This window comes from Carassius gibelio, chromosome A5 (genome assembly GCF_023724105.1).
Source record: "Carassius gibelio isolate Cgi1373 ecotype wild population from Czech Republic chromosome A5, carGib1.2-hapl.c, whole genome shotgun sequence".
Lineage (NCBI taxonomy): Eukaryota > Metazoa > Chordata > Actinopteri > Cypriniformes > Cyprinidae > Carassius > Carassius gibelio.
Window position 1 is genome coordinate 15,935,778 of NC_068375.1, and position 19,186 is coordinate 15,954,963.

Here is a 19,186-nt window from a genome sequence, read left to right on the forward strand (position 1 = left end):
CTTGGGCCATGTGCTTGTGTTGTCTCGTTCCCTTGCCCCGCCGCCCTTGTTATCCTAGTCTTGTCGCGATTGTCCTATCTGTGCCACCTGTCGTGTCTTGATTAGTTCCCCTATTTAGATCTCCTAGTGTGCTCTGTCTTTTGTCGGTTCATTGTTTCCTCAAACTGTTCCACATATATGTTGCTACCTGTCAGCCTCGTGAGTGAGTTAATCCTTGTCATCCCTGAAGAAGTCTTTGTAATACCGTGAGTGTTTGTTTATAGTTAGTGTTTAGTGTCTTTATCTGGTCAGCCCAGTCTTGTTTGGTTATTTAGTCTTTACCCTAGCTATTGTTTTCCCCCTTGTGGGTTTTGTTTTCCCCTTTTGTCATCAATAAACCCTTCGTGTTGAGAATCCTGTCTGCACTTGAGTTCCTCCCTTGCCAAAACCCTGACAGAATGAACCGACCAAAAAGGAACTCAGCAGGCAGGAGGACCGCCGAGCTACAACACCTGTTGGAGTTCCGCCAGCAATGCTGGACGTCATCCCCCACCGACAGGAAAGGGGTCACCCTCCCATACTCTTCCGCAGGCTTCCCCCCAGAGGTCCCCACCATCGACCCAGCTGCCAGTGATCCCAGAGGGTCGTCTCCTGGCCGTCACAACACTGGGGGAACAGGCAGATCCCCCCCAGAGTCCTGAGGCGCCTTCCACGGCCAGCAGTCTCCCCAGGAAGCGAGGGAGACGATTGTCGTGGGAGTCAGCTTCAGGGTCGTTGGCGTCAGAGTCTGCCCTGCCTGAGGCCAAACTCCCCCAACCCGTCTCGGTTCCAGCTGTGACCTCTGCACCGCGGCCAAGGAGGAAGAGGAAGAAGGGGTCATGCTATTTTATCATATTATATATTATATACTATCATTATAGTGTTCCTGTGGCTCAAGTGGTAGCGCATTGGGGTAGCAGCGCAAGGTTGAAGGTTTAATTCCCAGGGAACACATTAGGTAAAACATTTTAGCCTAAATGCACTGAAAGTCGCTTTGGATAAAAGCATCTGCTAAATGCATTAATTAATTTATCACGAGGAACAGATTGGTGTTGATGCTGAACAGGTGGAAAGTAGCAAATAAGTTGATCTAGACCCAATCAATGGAGGAAGAGGAAGAAGAAGGGGTCTTCCGGTCCTGTGACTCTGACTCCTCCTGCAGCAGAGAGCGCTGGCGTGCCCGAGCCAGCAGCGGTGAGCGTGCCCGAGCCAGCAGCGGTATTTAGATCTCCTAGTGTGCTCTGTCTTTTGTCGGTTCATTTTTTCCTCAAACTGTTCCACATATATGTTGCTACCTGTCAGCCTCGTGAGTGAGTTAATCCTTGTCATCCCTGAAGAAGTGTTTGTTTATAGTTAGTGTTTAGTGTCTTTATCTGGTCAGCCCAGTCTTGTTTGGTTATTTAGTCTTTACCCTAGCTATTGTTTTCCCCCTCGTGGGTTTTGTTTTCCCCTTTTGTCATCAATAAACCCTTCGTGTTGAGAATCCTGTCTGCACTTGAGTTCCTCCCTTGCCAAAACCCTGACATCTTTGGTCTCAAAAAGTTCTAAATAAGAGCACAATAAAAAAACATCATGGCTACTAAACAGACAAGATAATATTCAGAGCTAAGGTGTGGTCACATTTACTCAGTGAAATTTAACAGGTGGAAGAAAGACAAAAATAAAATATGGGAATAATGACATAAAATCCAAGCTATTCTGCCAGCTAGCAAACTTGAACCCAAAGCAAAATTTGCATAGGGAAACTCCATCAGGTGAAATTCCTCCTCGCATTGATTCACTTTAAAATGAATGGAATTTGGCCTTCAAAAGATTGCAGAGCAATGGTGAATGTGATGGCACTTTTAGAATTTTTCTGTAACATGATACCTGTAGTGTACTTTGATCAAAAATGTATAGATAATAGTTTTATTAATGCTGTAGTTGTGTATATAATTTTAAATTCTCCTGTGGAAAGTAAAAAAGAAAATAATGGCATGAATGGGAACTCACTTGATCTCCGGGGTGGCCAGAGGGACCAGGATGGCCCTTCTGTCCCTAAACAGAGAGAAAGAGACATTTTGTGTTGCATAAGGATACTGTATAAATACCCCCATTTATAGTTTATCAGGCAAGAAGAGGTAAATTATAGCCGGGTGATGGGGGTTGATGGGGTGTTATCCAAATACAAAGACAAAAGAAAATCTTTGCATTCATTGTGTCTGCCAATGAGTCACAGGAGCAAAGTGAAACCAGCATGTACAATCCCAGTGATTTACAAAGATTCCTAGGATGGAGGAATGGAAAAGTAATAAATGTAGAGAAACATAACAGGTCTCAAAGCACACATCAACGGATTCTACTCCAACAGTAAACCACTTCTGAACTACCAACTCATTAATGGCTGAGTAGACGCTTAAACTGGGGACAGGCCAACTAGCTCTCATATTAGCCCATAATGGAGGGAAGACAACATTTTATGCCATAACGCTATATATTACAGCCTACAAATTGCAGAGCAACTAAACAGAATTTACAGTGTACCTTTTTTTTGTAATCATAGTGTACATATACATTACCTCCATGTAGATAAAAGGGATCAATGTGCAAAGTTTGGGGAATAAAGGGATAACAACCTGGAACATTATAAATTATTTATACTAGAAGCATTTTAAAATTAAGGGGTACATATTCTAATATTACTTGGTATGTATGATCTATATTCTAAACAACAATCTTACATTTGGGAGCAATTTAGCAAGAAGATACTTTTTGTACACCCTCCCTCCAAATCAATCAGACGGTGAACACTATTAACTGCAATAATTATATGTGGGATACATATTAAAATTGGATATACATTCAACTTTCTGAACATACAGCACACTTGTCACACCCCTGGACTCATTATGTTGTGTTTTCCATTCCCCATGTTCTCTGTGACCCAGTTTCTGTCTCCCGTGTTTGGTTAAATGATTAGTACCCAGGTGTGTCTAGTTTCATTCCCATGTCTTCCATGTTCCCATTATTTTAGTAATTCCATGCACCTGTCTGCCCTTCGTTATCCTGTCTTTCAGTTCAGTTTTGTCGGGTCTGCCAGTTACAAGTCAGCAGTGCTGGGCAGTAATGCGTTACTAGTGACAGTAACTAATATTGTAACGCATTACTTTTTAAATAAATTAACTCCGTTACCATATGGTGCGTTGTCCGTTACTTTTTTAAATTAATACATTTTGGCTGAAGTGTAGCCTACAGTCTAACCTGTTTACAGCAGCGAGGCATTGTAGGATTGGTGGATGCCAACTTTGTGAACACGAATACACACTTTGTTCATGTTTTCATTTATTCAAGTATGTGCGGCAGTCATGGCGAGTCAAGGAGAGAGCAAGACGAATTTCTCAAAGTGGAAATATGCTCATTATTTCACTTTAGTTGAGCATAAAGACAAAAACCTTTTAGTCAAATGTAAGCTGTGTCTTTCTGGTTCGAATGTCCTGTCCTATCCTATCCCATGAATTTACACTCTGTGCGCTCATATTTTGTAAACTGTACCCTCGTTTTTTTTAATCCGTATCCATGAATTCATAATCCATGAACACGCTTTCGCAATCTGTTCCCTCGGATATGTAAACTGTGGATTCATGCAGCAGTTATTGAAGTGCACAGGACAGACTCACTCGCTATGTTTCCATCACCCTGTTTTTATGCACAGTTTGAAGTATCATATCAGGAACGAGTCATGTAGGAAAAAAATCCTTTAATTCGCAAAAAAGCTTTTATGCTCACTTAAGGTGGTTTTTGATTTAGGGTTAATGTGAATAATGGGAGAGGAAAATGCATCATCCGTGCACATAAAATAATTTATGTGACTTTGTGCTATGGGATGGCATAACCTGACTAACCAGCGGACTGATCTCATTGCACAGCATGTGAATAAATTCTGTATAATTACCTCCTATAACTGTCTTACATGACTGCCTTTTCAAACAGCAGGCAGGAGGAGCTGGGGATGGAGAAGGGTAATATGCTCCCGAATAAGTAATAAAGCTGCTGAATAATACTGAATAGAACTTATATGAAAATGCCGTGATGGTTATCATATTCTAGAAAGATGTGAATCAGCTGAGAGTCAACTGATGCAGTTTTGACTCACAGGCCCCACCAGAACTTACACTATGCTTGATTTATGTTGTTGATACTAATATTTTCTAGCATTCTATTAGTCTGCATTTACACTGCGTGTATCTATTTTACCATATTTGTTTCCCATGCTGACAATTGCAGCTTCAGAGTGAATCATACAGTACATGTAGAAAACTTTGCTGCATGTAATTGGCCACATTTCATGTTTTACAGAGCTCAAACTAAAAAATGCAATGGAGCATTTGCTAAATCTGTTTCGCTGATGATATTATATCATTTTAATGTCTCAACTGAAGGTGCTCATGCTTTAGTTTCAGGGAGTTTATATTTAAAATTGACTTTGTCACGGACCCCTGGTTGAATACCCTTGATGTACATTATATTCAGATATGGAATGACTTCCGGTGACTTCACTTTTGAGTGAAAACTATTACTTTAAGAAGAACAAATGAAGAAACAATTAACAAAACAATTAATTGCAAAACAAATCGGAATCCACCTATGAAGCTCTTCAATTGGATCAGTGGTCTAATGCAAGAGAAACATTCATGGCACTCATTCATCAGTGTGCTAAGGTACCACTTCAAGAAACTTTCCTTAAATTTATAAGCACTGTGAATGTTATGAAGGCATCATCGGCACTTTCACAGTGAGTGAAAAATCATGTGGTGTTATGTGTCTTGGCTGAGTAATTGGCAGTAACCTTTGGGATTACAATAACAGAGCAGAAACTTCTATTGACTAGAATTCAGGAGGAGGAATGGAAATTCTATGGCAACTTTCAGCTCTCACTAAAATGAGATGTAAATTGTCCGGAATGAGTAACAATCACACCCTCATACATTATACTGTTGTTTTTTTAAGTACTATTTTTAATCTGCAAGGATTTTGATCAAAAGTGCCAACATTAAATCTTTACTGTCAAAAAAATCTATTTTAAATAAATGCTATTCTTTTGAACTTTCCATTCATTAAAGATTCCAAACATAAATTCTTCACAATTTTCACAAAAAATATTTTCGATACTAATTTTAAATGTGGTTTTTGTATCCCAATATATTTTGTGGCTACTGTATGTGATTTACAGCAAACACTTTTCCCGCAGCTGCTGTGCCAATGTCAACTGTTCCATCTACAGCTTTCTGTGTTTATCTGTGCCTGCCCCAGCAAATCTCTTTACAAAACACTGCTCATAGAAACCTAATTTGTAAGGACTCTTTTGAGTAAACAAAGCAAATCATAGTCTGGCACAAGTGATCAAAAACAGGTTAAATGCATACAACATTGGCTTGTGATCTCCATGCTGGAACTGAGTGATCTGCTGTGGAGGACAATGAACAATGCCTTCCCTCTTCCTAAACTATGGAAATATATTACATAGAGGGAAAGAAGCCACGAATATAGAGCTAAAGGGTCAGAGATGGAAAGAGGGACAGTCTTCATTGCCACGAAGAAGAGAATGTGTCTTGTTATTGGTGTTTATGCTTGTGCCATGCATAAACAGAGAACAAATAAATCCCAGATGTGTGAGCTAAAAGGACCTTAATGAAAGGAAGCAATTGTTTAGCCTGTGCCTGTGCATGTATGATTGTGTGTGGTGGACTTTTAAATTCAGAGGATAAAGTCTCCCTTCTGTGTTTGCCTTTTTTCTTAATGTATTTTGTCATCATATTTTCATCTGATTAAAGCAACTTGGAACACTATTTCACCTTTTACACTATCATAAGTTATCAACACTGCACATTTAAATTACCACCAATAGTTTTGTATGATTACAATTCGTAACATACTCTCAAGTTTGTTTTACATTGCCAAAGCATAAAAAACACAACTACAGTAACATATCTACTACACACTTTTGTTATTACATTCTTTCTTACTACTTTTTTTTTTTTTACTTTTTTTTATAACAATACCATGAAGTGGGGGGAAAATACAGACAAAACACATGTAAAAATTACATACAGTATGTAAAATTCCCTCATATCCTTTTCATCTGGATGTAAATGACAATATGGAAGAAATATCTTGATACGTCTGTTACACTGTAACTTCATCAGAATTTTTGATGTGGTAATGCACTTTCCCTTATTTAAACAAAAATGTTTACATATTTACTGCATTTTAAACATTTGCACGTGTTCAAAATCACTCACTTGTTCATTCCTTCACAATTTACAGCATAATGAATGCCACATACAGTAGTCAGTGAGTGTGCATGAATTAATGTGGGCACAGCTGTATGGCACACTGTGCTGTATCCCAACTGGCATGAAATCTGACATGAAATCCAGTGTGATTTCAACCAGATTTCAAGCCACAAGTAAATATGATAAGCAAAAATCTGATTTTGTGCATACAACAAACAAAACAAAAAATAATTTTCTGCCTGGCTTCACAAAGCCCATTTGATTATACAGTTGAGCAGCAGATAGACTAAACTCAATATCTCAGCATCACTGAGATGTGAAATGTTTCCCTTGGGAAACTGATTCATAAATTTAAATCACTTTCGCTTCATGAAACTATTGCAGACACAGATGCTCTTCCAGGTAGCTATGAATGGATAACTCTAATTCCAAAAAATGCAGCTTGTTCTAGTTCCTTTTCACAGTATGTGCCAAATGACCATCTTTCTCCCAAATGGTCATTTACCTCTTACTGAGTAAAAACAAAAGCATTTTTTTCCCCTGTAGAAACTGGCTCCCTTTTTCCATCTCATTCAGTAAATCTGTGACAAGGATTAGCAAAGAATACAGTTTAATATAATTATGCTGTTATAACCAAGGACATCTACTAGACTGATATCCAGTAACAGATGTGGTCAAGGGGCTGAGTTAGTTGATGTTGAATGAACATATTCCTATTGCTCAAACAAAGTGGTGTATTAAAAAGCCCTCACAAAATGATAGTTAAATCCAGTGTGATTTCAACCAGATTTCACCAGTTAAACCGGTTCACCACACTAACCAAGGATCTGGTCAGAGCATTGCAAGGCCCCAGTCTGTCACCACCCGGTGCTGGCTCTACTTCAACAGCTGTTCCTAGCAGCCCACTCCCAGTTCCGAAACCTCCAGTCAGCCCATGATTCGCTTTCCCTGAGAGATTCGATGGAGAACCCGCTAAATGCAAGGGCTTCTTACTTCAGTGTTCACTCTTCGTCAGATTCTGGCCGCATTGCTTTCATTTGTTCACTGCTGACCGGGAGAGCATTGGATTGGGCTACCGCTGAATGGAGGACTGACGGTTCTTCCTTCAAATCTTTTCTCCAAACTTTCGAGGTTTTCAAAGACCCAGCTGAGGGGAGAGGCGCGGATGACCGGTTATTAAACCTGACTCAAGGAAGAAGGTCAGCAGGTCAGTACGCTCTGTCATTCCGCACTCTTGCGGCCCAGACTGTGTGGGTTGAGGACACATTAAAGCTCTTGTTTAAGAGAGGATTGAATGCAGAACTTCAGTCGGAATTGGCCTGTCGAGATGAAAGAAGTAGTCTAAATGAGTTTGTCGATCTGGCCATTCAAATTGACAATTTGATCCATTCTCGACATTCAGCTCAAAACATGCCTCATGAAGCCATGCAATTGGGATACACTCACCTCACAAATGGAGAATGAGAATGCCATATGCAGGATCAACTGTGTCTCTACTGTGGTCAGTTGGGTCATCTGAAAATCTCCTGCCCAGTTCGACCATCATTCAGTACCAGAACGGTGTGTGTGAAGATTCGCATTACAACCTCCATATCAAGCATAAACTTACCTGTTAAAATCCTTGTCAATGATGTTGCAATTACCACCACTGCTCTCTTAAACTCAGGAGCAGCGGGGCACATGAATTTGATCAGTAACATAAACTGAAAATGACCCATTGTAAAGCTCCCGATACTAATACTTCAGATCGGGCCCCAGAATATTCACACCTTGTAGACACCTTCAGTAAGAAGAAATCATCACAACTTCCCTCTCATCACTCTGTCGATTGTGCCAACGACCTGATAGCCAGCACCACTCCTCCTAAAGGCCGGATATCCTCTGCCTGTCTGCCGCCTGCCCTGATCTTTCACCTGTCTAAGCCTTGTCTCCATTGTTCTGCCTTGTATTGTCTTGTATTGTCTGGCTATTCTCAATAAAGCTGCAAATGAATCAAATGACTTCTGTCACAACAGCTATAGGGTTGCTAGGGCATTTAGGTGGTTGCCAGGTGGTTATCTAATGGACCATATCAAAATAGTACATCCTATGTTTAAAAGAGACAGACTAAACCAGCCTATAAACCAGAGTAAGTTGGTCTTTAATTGACATAGCTGGCTCCCAGCCTGATCAGCTCGGAAGTGTCCAAAAGCTTTTTAAAATAATAACACTTTACACTAAGGTTCTAATTGTTAACATTGGTTAACTAACAATTAAATTACTTTTAATGCATTTATTATTATCTTAAGCCCTATTCAGATGGGACTAGTTAAACAGTACATTTAAATGTATTGATCATTGATAGTTAATGCATTAACTAATGTTAGGGAAATTCGTGTTTCATAAGCCCTATTCAGACGGGACTAGTTTTACAGGGGGTCGTTAGAGAAATCTGCGTTTCACAGACGTACTTGGTGATTTTAATCACGTCCGAATCTGCCACGTCTGTGTTTTTCTCACACAACCTCTGTGATAATTCCAGAGCAAATTACCTACTGTTTTTCAGCAAACTCAGTGATCCTCTGAGAAAACTAATCTCGTCCGAATGCGAATGTCTGTGATTGTGATTTTATTTCACAACGCATTTCCTCATGTGTTTTGGCCAACGTGAATTACCGTAGATGCTCTTACCGCGTGGATGTTTGATATATTTGCTTAGCGGCAAATAAATAATAATAAAAAAAAAAAAATTAAGAGCAAGATCATGTAAACTGTTAATACTGTCTATTGTAATATCAGCATCAGGTAAGATTACTCACGTTCATTTATGCACTCATAATGTTACATAATGTTTTAATAACATATGTACCTTTATGAAAATTAAATATACGGTAGGTTTAGCCTACTACACACACACAAAAAAGGAAAACAAGTTAAACTAAAGGAACCACACATTAACATGGTTTTGCTACACTAGCCATTTAGTATTTATTGTGTAATAATACCAATGGCAATCATTCTGAAGGAATTAAATGCACGCATACAGAGCGCGTGATCTCTGTGACGCCCAGATGCACAAAACAGACCCTACCACCTCTGTAAAAAAACACGGAGATGTTTGTCCCGTCCGAATTGGTACATGAAAATCACAGACGTAGTTTAGAAAACTAGTCCCATCCGAATAGGGCTATAGACGTACTTGGTGATTTTAATCCCGTCCGAATCTGCCACGTCTGTGTTTTTCCTCTGTAATAATTAAAGAAAGCAAATTACCTAGTGTTTTACAGCAAACTCATTGATCCTCTGAGAAAACTAATCCCATCCAAATGCGAATGTCTGTGATTGCCGGTGTTATATGTTTTTTCACAACGCGTTTCCTTGTGTGTTTTGGCCAACTTGAATTACCGTAGATGCTATTATCGCATGCATGGTTAATATATTTGACTCCCAGAAAATAAATAAAAAAATAACAATAAAATCAAGAGCTAGATTGTGTAAACTGTTAATACTGGCTATTGTAATATCAGCGTCTAAATTACGTAATGTTTTGATTACATATGTTCGTTTTCTTAAAATTACACACAGGTTTACTAAACATAAATAAAAAAAAAATGTAATAGTTAAACTACAGTAACCACACATTAACATGGTTTTGTTACTAGCTTTACCATGCTATTTGTAGTAAAACTGATTATACTGTTAATCAATCCGAATGACTATAGCCTAATTCACGCATAGAGAGCGCGTGATCTCTGAAACACCCATATGTACAAAACAGCCCCTCCCACCTCCGTAATAAACACAGAGATGTTAGTCCCGTCTGAATTGATTCATGAAAATCGCAGACCTCAGGTGGTAAAAATCGAAACTCAAACGTAGTTTAGAAAACTAGTCCTGTCCGAAAAGGGCTTTAGTCAGTTAATTTTAGCATTTACCAAGGCATTATTAAAATCAAATGCTGTTAATATTATTTAATGAACATGGGCTAGCATGAACTAACATAAACAAAGATGAATATATACTATAATAAATGTATTAATCATTGTTAGTTAATCCATTAACTAATGTTAAGTAATGGGAACTGGGTGTTAGTTGAAATCCTTATCCCCGATTATGAGCAATAATAATAGTGATGTTTTCCTTAGATGCTTTGCTTCAAAAACCGGTTCAACTATGTCTGAGAACTTAGATAAACAAGGGCAACCAAGCACAGAGCAGCTGAGTGTGGGAATATGAGTAAGAAGAAAGGAATCTGGAGCTTGTAATGATGAATGATGTGGAGTCAGCTCTACAGAAATCACTTCAGGATACATCACAGAAAAAAAATCTAATATATATATATATATATATATATATATATATATATATATATATATATATATATATATATATATATATATATATATACACACACACACATCGTGCAGTGGTTCACTGTTTACAGCTTGGGACTATAAAATAGTTATATGATCCAACTGACAAATATGGTGTATAAAAGATTGTTGCCAAAAGAGTCCCAATGAACCTCAGTGAGAAACAGAAGGGGTGGAGCAGCACAATCTCCAAGCAGATGTTAGTAGCCTACGCTTGTCCTATTACAGCACACGTCCAGCTGTGTCAGAGTCCACATCTGTTGATCTCAAGGGCGTGAGTGCGAAAGGATTAAAAGATTGTACATGGCTCAATATTTTGTAATGAAAAGCATAACTTATTCCCAACCTATCGTTTCCTGCTCATATGACCAAATGTGTCACTGCTACTTACTGTACACGTGTTACTTTACAGTAGGTTTGAGCATTAAATGTTTCATTTGTTTCATTGTTACAAGATTTTGTCTTTGGCCACGGCCCATGGATGGAATAACTTTCTACGTAGTTCACTGCCAGCAGTAATTTAGCACAAGTAGTGTCTGCAAATATTTTCAAACAGCTTTTAATATTTTGAAAAAGATTTTGGAAAAAAATCCAAGTCCAGGCACTCAATAGGATGCAAAAGTTAAAAAGCCTTTAATAGTTGGGCTAAAGCATTAAAACACCAACGCGTATCAGCCCATTGGCCTTCATCAGGGTGTTGGTAACAAACAGACAGAATCACGCAATACTTATAGTTGCATTGGTTTCAGGTGTGCCACTCTGGCACTTGCAACACAATTTTTGGCCACTAGAGGCAATAGTTCAGATAATGGCTAATACCAAAGGTCAAACCATACAAATACAAGATAAGAGATCTCCAAGTGGAAAAAAAGAGTAACACCAATACAAACATCTTGTGTACTCCACACAATTATATCCCTAAAGTCAATAAATGCGTAGAGGCTAGTTACCCATCTTACTTCTGAATTCATTGTCAAGATAGTTCTAAAACAACAGGAGAAAAATATTATTATGGGCATTACAGTACATTAAAAGAACAGTCAACATTCACGGACAACAATACACTGTCCCTATTGAGACACAACCTTTACAAAAAGGTGAGAGGTCAAAGTCTTCATTAAGACCTGGATGACTTTGACCTCTCACCTTTTTTGTAAAGGTTGTGTCTCAATAGGGACAGTGTATTGTTGTCCGTGAATGTTGACTGTTCTTTTAGTGTACTGTAATGCCCATAATAATATTTTTCTCCTGTTGTTTTAGAACTATCTTGACAATGAATTCAGAAGTAAGATGGGTAACTAGCCTCTACGCATTTATTGACTTTAGGGATATAATTGTGTGGAGTACACAAGATGTTTGTATTGGTGTTACTCTTTTTTTCCACTTGGAGATCTCTTATCTTGTATTTGTATGGTTTGACCTTTGGTATTAGCCATTATCTGAACTATTGCCTCTAGTGGCCAAAAATTGTGTTGCAAGTGCCAGAGTGGCACACCTGAAACCAATGCAACTATAAGTATTGCGTGATTCTGTCTGTTTGTTACCAACACCCTGATGAAGGCCAATGGGCTGATACGCGTTGGTGTTTTAATGCTTTAGCCCAACTATTAAAGGCTTTTTAACTTTTGCATCCTATTGAGTGCCTGGACTTGGATTTTTTTCCAAAATCTTTTTCTACATTTAACCCTTCCAAGAGCACCAGAGGATACAAGGGATTCCAGCAGCGCTCCAGTTCTCTTTTGTCTAGCTTTTAATATTTTGTTTGAAATCTGTGACTGTGTGATTGGAAACACGTGGCGGTAAAGAAAATGCCAGATAATTCCTTTACAATATTTCAGGGAGTCTTCTTGATCCAAATGTTCATACAAACACCACTGATTCTGAATATATGTAAAACTGCTGATGTAATACAACGCACATGTATGGGTCTCTTTGTTTTGTGATGTGTGACTTCATCAACAGCACATAAAATGACTTCTTACAATCGTGTATGCCAAAGTACTGAATGCCAAATTCTTAAACCCAATCGAATATGTCACACTGTGTGAAGGTTTCCTAGAAATGTAATAGCAAATTTTCCACTTTGGATAAAGGGAGTATGGGCGTCTTTACAATTTGCCATTAGGCAGATTGTAGTAGACTGGCTGACCCAGTTTCATCTCAGCTGTGTAGATAGTGTACATGCTCACTGGAAATATGACTTTTCAGTTTTGAGGCAGGCCTTCTTCCCTTGCCAAAGCACTGTCGGTTCATTGATTTGGGACCCATTTACCTCTTTTGTTGTATAATAATGACAGCTATTTGGTCCTGTTTTCACATTTTTTAAAAAAATACACACACTATGCTGAGGTAAAACGCAATATTTTACAAGGAATTTTCCACAGACATCCCTTGGAATTGGACTACAATGAGGTCATGCACTGGTTATGCCGTTCACAGTGGTGAGGACATCAAGGTCAGGTGGACATGTCTAAAACAATTTTGTTTTCTTTCCAAAAAAACTGGAAAAATGGTCCAAGCTTTATTGAGGTCTTCTACAAGAACATTTTCCAATGGCATTCCAAACATCTGATTTTAGAAGGAGTTCGACACAAGAACCTGTTTCACATTTGCTAAAATAAAGACTGATGTACCGCCATCCAGAATATGCCATGGTAAGACTGTATTTGAGGGATTACTTTAGCATAAGGCTGATAATGTTTCCTGGAAAAACATGATGTTATGCTGTTGCAAATTGAGTGTGCTGAACATTTCCAAACATCTGGGTTAGGAACTATCCTTAGATCTGTTTTGTGACATTGGTGGAGTCTCCCTATATTAAAGAAATCAAAAAATGACTCTTACCTTCCGACCAGCTTGACCGGGTAGTCCAGGTAGCCCTAATACCCCAGGGTCCCCCTATAAATGAGAACACTAAAAATTACTTCTGATATGGTAAATTTGTCAGTGTAAACATATTCAGAGACACCACACATTGTAACTTTTTCTACTTGTTCGCTGCTATGATACACTGATTCCTGAGTACTGGTACAGAACAGGCAAAAAAGATTTTAAGCCTGATTTTGAGCCAAATTTGCACTCCCAAGAAATTAGGGGTGGGGTTACCCAATTCAAGGCTTGTAACAAATAATTTTTTGTCTAAAAAATCCTCAGTTGTGTGGTGTCATTGTGATTATTTTACTGCTCCTGATCATCTCAGAGCTTGCATGATCCCAAATCGTAAATATCAAACATTTTGGAAATTTATGACTCTTGATCAGGCTGCCTCTGATGTAATACCAATGAGAGCAAGCTTCATCAACCGGATGTTAAGTGCTTCTACAACCGAAACTTCCCGGCCATAAACATGCCATGAAAGTGGAGTAAAAAGAAGATCACCCATGTCCTTTTTTCTCCTTTGTTCCCTATCTGTCGGTCACTACGAGTTATGTCGACCGACAAATGGGGTCTCACTTGGGAGGCCAATCATCTCTGATTTTAAGAGAAAACGCCAATGAAATTGGCAAGTGGATTAACACACCTGAGCCACTCCCCGTGCCAGCGGGTATAAATAGGGCGACAGGTGCATCCACTCATTAGATTTTTGCTTCGGAGCCGAGTGGTTGTATGAAAGCTGTTATACTCCACAAAGCCATTCATCTGCTGTGTCGGGAAGCTGTTCTGGTTGGCGGTACGGCGCAAACAGCGGTGTCCCTTTCAGCGATTCCCCTGGGCGCTTCAACTAAGAGAGCAGATTTCCTAAAAGAGCAAATCGCGGACGATTCGCGTCTTTTTCAAGACGCCGTTTCGTCCGCGTCCTTCTGGATGCGGTCGTTTCCTGTTCTCTGACAACGGCCACGTTCGCTCTCTTCCGTGTCTGGGCATTCAGCACGCTGAAGGCGCGTTCGTGGATGGTTCATGCACGCACTGCGTGTGTGACCATGGCAACGCTGTGATCGCGTCTCCCCTTTCTTAAAGGGAAGGGAGCAGACCCCTCTGTCACTACCCGTTCTGGTTTCTCTGTCTCGAGCAGAGGACCGCCGGCTAGTGCTCTGGGAGATTTGAAGGTGACAGTGAGAGCTTCTCCGCCGGGCCACGCCCCACGGACCTCTTACCCCTTCCGCAGTGTTTGTCCTGTGCAGCTGCTGGGTGATTTTGCTGGGCTGTCTTATGGCAGTCCCAACGGGTCATTCAGTTTGCCGCCGGAGATCAGATGTCGATTGCAGCATCGGGGATGGGCTGTTGACCTCTGTGGATGAAGATTCAGCGGGGCTGCCCCCCTCGGGTGTTGTCGCCACTGCCGAATTGGACCCAGAGTTGACAGCCGTGCTTGCCCGGGCAGCTGTGAGCATCAGGATGGAGGTGAATGCACCGCCCAGCCCTGAGTGCTCATGGCTGTTTGATTGGTTCTCGGTGTGGAGCGCGACTCACAACCGCGTTTTACTCTGGTTCCTTTCTTCCCGGATGTGCATGGGGAAGTGATGTAGTCGTGGATGGCCCCTTTTACGGCCGGAAGCAGCTCATTTCGTTCCTCCGTCCTCACTACCCTCGATGGCGAGGCAGCTAGGGGTGTGTTGACATTCCCCAGCAGGAGAGTGCGATTGCGGTGCACTTGTGTCCGCAAAACGCCGCCACTGGGAGGGATAGTCCGCGCCCCTCACCCAAGGCCTGTAAGCTGTCGGCCGCGCTCGCTACCAAGGCTTACAGTGCTGCGGGCCAAGCTGTCTCTGCTTTGCATGCCATGGCTATCCTGCAAACCCAACAAGCCAAGGCTTAACAATGCACGAGGGTAGGACCAACCCGAGGTTGATGCAGGAGCTGCGCATGGCGACTGACCTCCCCCTTCTGGGTGACGGAAGTCACAACGCAGTCCCTCGGGTAGGCGATGTCCACTCTGGTGGTCCAGTAGTGCCGTTTCAGGTTCAGCCTGGTCTGTATGAGAGACATTGACAAAGTGCATTTTCTCGATGCTCCCATGTCCCAGGCTATCCTGTGAGGCGACGCTGTCAGGGGCTGTGCCCAGTAGTTCCTGACAGAACAACAGCAGACTGAGGCCATACAGCACATCTTGCCACGACGTGATCCTCCGGTTGCCACCATTCCGTCGCAGGCAGTGCCTCAGCCTGCTCGTCGCCGAGGGCACCCCCTGCGTCCTCCACACCAGCTCCGCCCCGTGCTGAGAGTTCTTCGAGGCCGGCGCGTCGAGCCCCGCGCAGGAGAGTGGCGCCCCCCGTGTCACTCCCGGCTGCAAAGTCCTCGAGGAAGTCGACTAAGCGGCCCTGACACGGGCAACTCGGAGATGCGGAGAACTGCTCTTCAGGAGATGGCGGAGAGAGCGCCACTCCCTCCCCCGGAGGAGGGCCGGGTGGAGAATCTTCTGGTTCTGTTCCGCCGCTGGTCGAACGGCCAGTGGCACCCACATTTTCATTGGAAGAGCAATTTCTCCTTCCTCCGAGTTGCAGGGCTCGTGGGCTGACAATGAGCGACGCACAGCTTCCTCATTCTCACCCACGACGCCCCCTTTCGCCAGCGGCCAAGAGGTCGCGGTTCGGAGACGCAACGCCTCTCCACGCGTCTCTGGCCAGTTCCTCCGGGAACACGGGGAGTGTGGTTGCGATGACCCAGGACGCAGTGCCTTCTGGGCCTTCCGGCACGACTCCCCATCGCTGCACCACTGCGGGTATGCCGACTGTCCCTTTGGTGCCACTTGTACGGTATCTGGGAGCGTGGCTTGCGCTGCCCAACCCGTCACGCTGGCTCATCCGGACGGTTCGACTCGGCTATGCGATTCAGTTCGCCCGGCGACCCCCCAAGTTCAATGGCGTGCTCGAGACTTCGGTGGCAGTCCAGGACGCCCCTGTCTTGCGCGAGGAGATTGCTGTCCTCCTGGCGAAGGACGCAATCGAGCCGGTCCCTCCAGCCGAGATGAGGACGGGGTTTTACAGACCTTACTTCATCGTGCCCAAGAAAAGCGGTGGCCTTCGACCTATCCTGGATCTGCGAGTCTTGAATCGGGCCCTACACAAGCTCCCGTTCAGGATGTTGACGCAGAAATGCATTATCAAATGCGTCCAGCCCCAGGACTGGTTTGCAGCGATCGACCTGAAAGACGCGTATTTTCATGTCTCTATCCTCCCTCGTCACAGACCGTTCCTGCGCTTTGCTTTCGAGGGTCAGGCATGGCAGTACAAGGTCCTCCCCTTCGGGCTCTCCCTGTCCCCCCGTGTCTTCACGAAGGTCGCGGAGGGCGCCCTTGCCCCACTTTGGGAAGTGGGCATCAGGATCCTCAACTATCTCGACGACTGGCTCATTATGGCCCGGTCCCGAGAAGAGTTGTGCGATCACAGGGACTTTGTGCTTCGGCACCTCAGTCAGTTGGGGCTTCAGGTCAACCGGGAGAAGAGCAAGCTCTCCCCTGTGCAGAGAATCTCTTATCTCGGTATGGAGTTAGACTCGGTGAGTATGACGGCACGTCTCACCAGCGAGTGTGCCCACTCAGTGCTGAACTGCCTGAGTTCCTTCAGAGGCAGGACAGTGGTACCGCTGAAACACTTTCAGAGGCTCCTGGGGCATATGGCATCCGCAGCCGCAGTCACGCCGCTCGGGTTGCTTCATATGAGACCACTTCAGCACTAGTTACACTCCTGAGTCCCGAGATGGGCATGGCGCCGCGTTACACATCGTGTCACCATCACACTGATGTGTCGCCGCCTATTCAGTCCTTGGTCGGACCTTGCTTTTCTACGGGCCGGCGTGCCCTTAGAACAAGTGTCCCGGCACGTTGTTGTCACAACAGATGCCTCCAACTCGGGCTGGGGCGCGACATGCAACGGGCAGGCAGCTTCAGGGTCCTGGACAGGACCTCGACTGCTGTGGCACATCAACTGCCTGGAGTTGCTGGCAGTGCATCTAGCTTTGCGACGGTTTCGTCCGCTAGTGCTGGACAAGCACGTGTTGGTCCGCACGGACAACACTGCGGCTGTTTCGTACATCAACCGACAAGGCGGTTTACGATCACGTCGCATGTCTCAACTCGCCCGTCATCTCCTCCTCTCACAGCTGCGCGCTGTCCACATCCCGGGGGAGCTCAATCGTGCAGCCGACGTGCTCTCACGACAGCTCACTTTCCCCGGGGAATGGCGACTCCATCCCCAGACGGTCCAGCTGATCTGGAGTCGATTCGGGGAAGCCCAGGTAGACCTGTTTGCTTCCCACGAGTCCTCCCACTGCCAGCTGTACTATTCCCTGTCCCAGGCCCCCCTGGGCACAGATGCACTGGCACACAGCTGGCCTCGGGCTTTACGCAAGTATGCGTTTCCCCCAGTGAGCCTGCTCGCACAGACACTGTGCAAGGTCAGGGAGGACGAGGAACAGGTCCTGTTGGTTGCGCCTTACTGGCCCACCCGGACCTGGTTTTCGGAACTCATGCTCCTCGTGACAGCCCCTCTCTGGCGCATCCCCCTGAGGAGAGACCTTCTCTCTCAGGGGCTTGGCACCATTTGGCACCCGCGCCCAGATCTCTGGAACCTCCATGTGTGGCTTCTAGACGGGACGCGGCAGACCTAAGTGATCTGCCCCCAGCGGTGGTAGACACTATCACTCAGGCTAGAGCCCCTTCTACGAGGCAGGCCTATGCTCTGAAGTGGAGTCTGTTCACGAATTGGTGTTCTTCTAACCGGGAAGACCCCCGGAGATGCCCGGTCAGAGTCGTGCTTTCTTTCCTGCAAGGTAGGCTGGAGCGTGGGCTGTCACCCTCCACCCTGAAGGTGTATGTGGCTGCCATTGCAGCACATCACGATGCAGTGGACGGCCGGTCCCTGGGGAGGCATGACCTGATCGTTAGGTTCCTGAGGGGTGCCAGAAGGTTACATCCTCCTAGGACACCCTTGATTCCCTCCTGGGACCTCTCTATTGTCCTGGCGGGACTTCAGAGGGGTCCCTTTGAGCCGCTGGATTCGGTCGAGCTGAAGTTCCTGTCTCTCAAGACAGCGCTCCTGATCGCGCTCACTTCCATCAAGAGGGTCGGGGACCTCCAAGCATTTTCGGTAAGTGAAGAGTGCCTTGTGTTCGGGCCGGCCTACTCTCACGTTGTCCTGAGACCCCGGCCTGGATACGTGCCCAAGGTTCCCACCACTCCCTTCCGAGACCAGGTGGTGAACCTGCAAGCGCTGCCCCTGGAGGAGGCAGATCCAGCCTTGTCGTTGCTGTGTCCCGTAAGAGCGCTTCGCATATACGTGGACCGCACCCAGAGCTTCAGAAGCTCTGAGCAGCTCCTGGTCTGCTTTGGAGGTCAGCAGAAGGGGAAGGCTGTCTCTAAGCAGAGGTTGGCCCACTGGATAGTGGACGCCATCGCCTTGGCTTACCATTCCCAAGGCGAGCCGTGCCCCCTGGGGGTGAGGGCCCACTCCACACGGAGTGTGGCCTCCTCTTATGCGTTGGCGCACGGCGCCTCTCTGGCAGACATTTGTCGAGCTGCGGGCTGGGCGACACCTAACACCTTTGCGAGGTTTTACAACCTCCGTGTAGAGCCAGTTTCCTCCCGTGTGTTGGGTAACAGGTAATTGG

General features: G+C 44.2%; 1 protein-coding gene across 1 annotated transcript in view; it reads right to left on the reverse strand.

Moving 5' to 3' along the window:
- Positions 1 to 19,186, reverse strand: part of LOC127997392 (collagen alpha-1(XXVII) chain B) — a 118,345-nt gene that overhangs the window by 60,862 nt on the left and 38,297 nt on the right. Inside the window, exons 7-8 of the mRNA XM_052592022.1 lie at positions 13,487 to 13,540; positions 2,011 to 2,055 (exon numbers count right to left, since the gene is read on the reverse strand). Coding sequence (XP_052447982.1) covers positions 2,011 to 2,055; positions 13,487 to 13,540 — 99 coding nt within the window. The remainder of the gene's footprint in view (positions 1 to 2,010; positions 2,056 to 13,486; positions 13,541 to 19,186) is intronic.